The sequence below is a fragment of the Gavialis gangeticus genome, unplaced genomic scaffold (genome assembly GCF_001723915.1).
Source record: "Gavialis gangeticus isolate Ggan-Ray unplaced genomic scaffold, GavGan_comp1, whole genome shotgun sequence".
NCBI classification, from domain to species: Eukaryota; Metazoa; Chordata; order Crocodylia; family Gavialidae; genus Gavialis; species Gavialis gangeticus.
In genome coordinates, this window is record NW_017729029.1 from 10,452,495 (window position 1) to 10,453,494 (window position 1,000).

Here is a 1,000-nt window from a genome sequence, read left to right on the forward strand (position 1 = left end):
TCATATTTGCCACTCAACCTGCGATTCAAGAAACAAACTGTGGCCAGTACCCTTTCACAGATTCACACAGGTTGAGCCAACCAACCGTTTAAAAAAACAAAAACAAAACACAAACATGCCAAGAACCCAACAAACAAAGGAACTAACCTGAGACAGATCAATGAAGTGGTTTGCTTCAGCCATCACCTTTACCCGGAAGTTCGTGCCATCATCAGGACTGAGAGCATAACAAAAAACCTAGGGGAGAGAGCATCTCAAGTTAGCGTAAAGATTTCAACTCGGACTAGCAACTGAAATTTCACCATTAATGCGGCTTAATTACAATATAAGCGATGGTCATCCACAGGGTAATTTGGAACGAGATTTAATTTTATTGTACATGAAGTCAGAATTACCCTCATGCCTAAGTACTGGCTTTGAAAGCCCTAAATAAGTATTCTAGGAAAACTCTGAACAAACACCACAGACTTTGCTGGTATGACAATTGCATTACTGGGCTTGGTTCTGGATTGACAGTATACTTAGCCCCAAGTCGACCAGCCAAACAGAGCGGTTAGAGGCTGGAGGGACAAATCTGCTGGGTACAAGCAAAAGGGTAATAGCATATGCAAACTACAAGTCCTTAGTAAATTCAATACTTCCTAACCATGGATTCAAACACAGCCAATGTATACAAGTCTGATTAGACGGAAGGCACGGAACACATTTTAGTAAGAACTAGTGGATTCAACATCTATATAAAGATTTTAATTTTCTTTGGTGGGCTTTGGAATACAGTCACTCTAGAAAAGGTTATAATCCCTTCCAGCCAACATGCATATTTTGTGAGAACAAAGTGATTATTTTCAAAAGTAGCAATTTATAAACTGTTTAAGCAAGCAGCTTCTGTCAGGAAGGTATACAGAGGTCAACACTGGGGTCTGAGATTTTTCATCATGGGCTAATTTGAAAGGTGTAATAGCTTCTGCACTTCTACATCAAGAAGGAAATGTGAGAGTTA

The 1,000-nt window shown here is 39.6% G+C and overlaps 1 protein-coding gene across 2 annotated transcripts in view; it reads right to left on the bottom strand.

Moving 5' to 3' along the window:
* OGT (O-linked N-acetylglucosamine (GlcNAc) transferase) overlaps positions 1-1,000 on the bottom strand; it is an 82,703-nt gene that overhangs the window by 38,585 nt on the left and 43,118 nt on the right. For both annotated transcript variants that reach the window (XM_019521233.1, XM_019521234.1), the window contains exon 14: positions 148-237. In XM_019521233.1, coding sequence (XP_019376778.1) covers positions 148-237 — 90 coding nt within the window. The remainder of the gene's footprint in view (positions 1-147; positions 238-1,000) is intronic.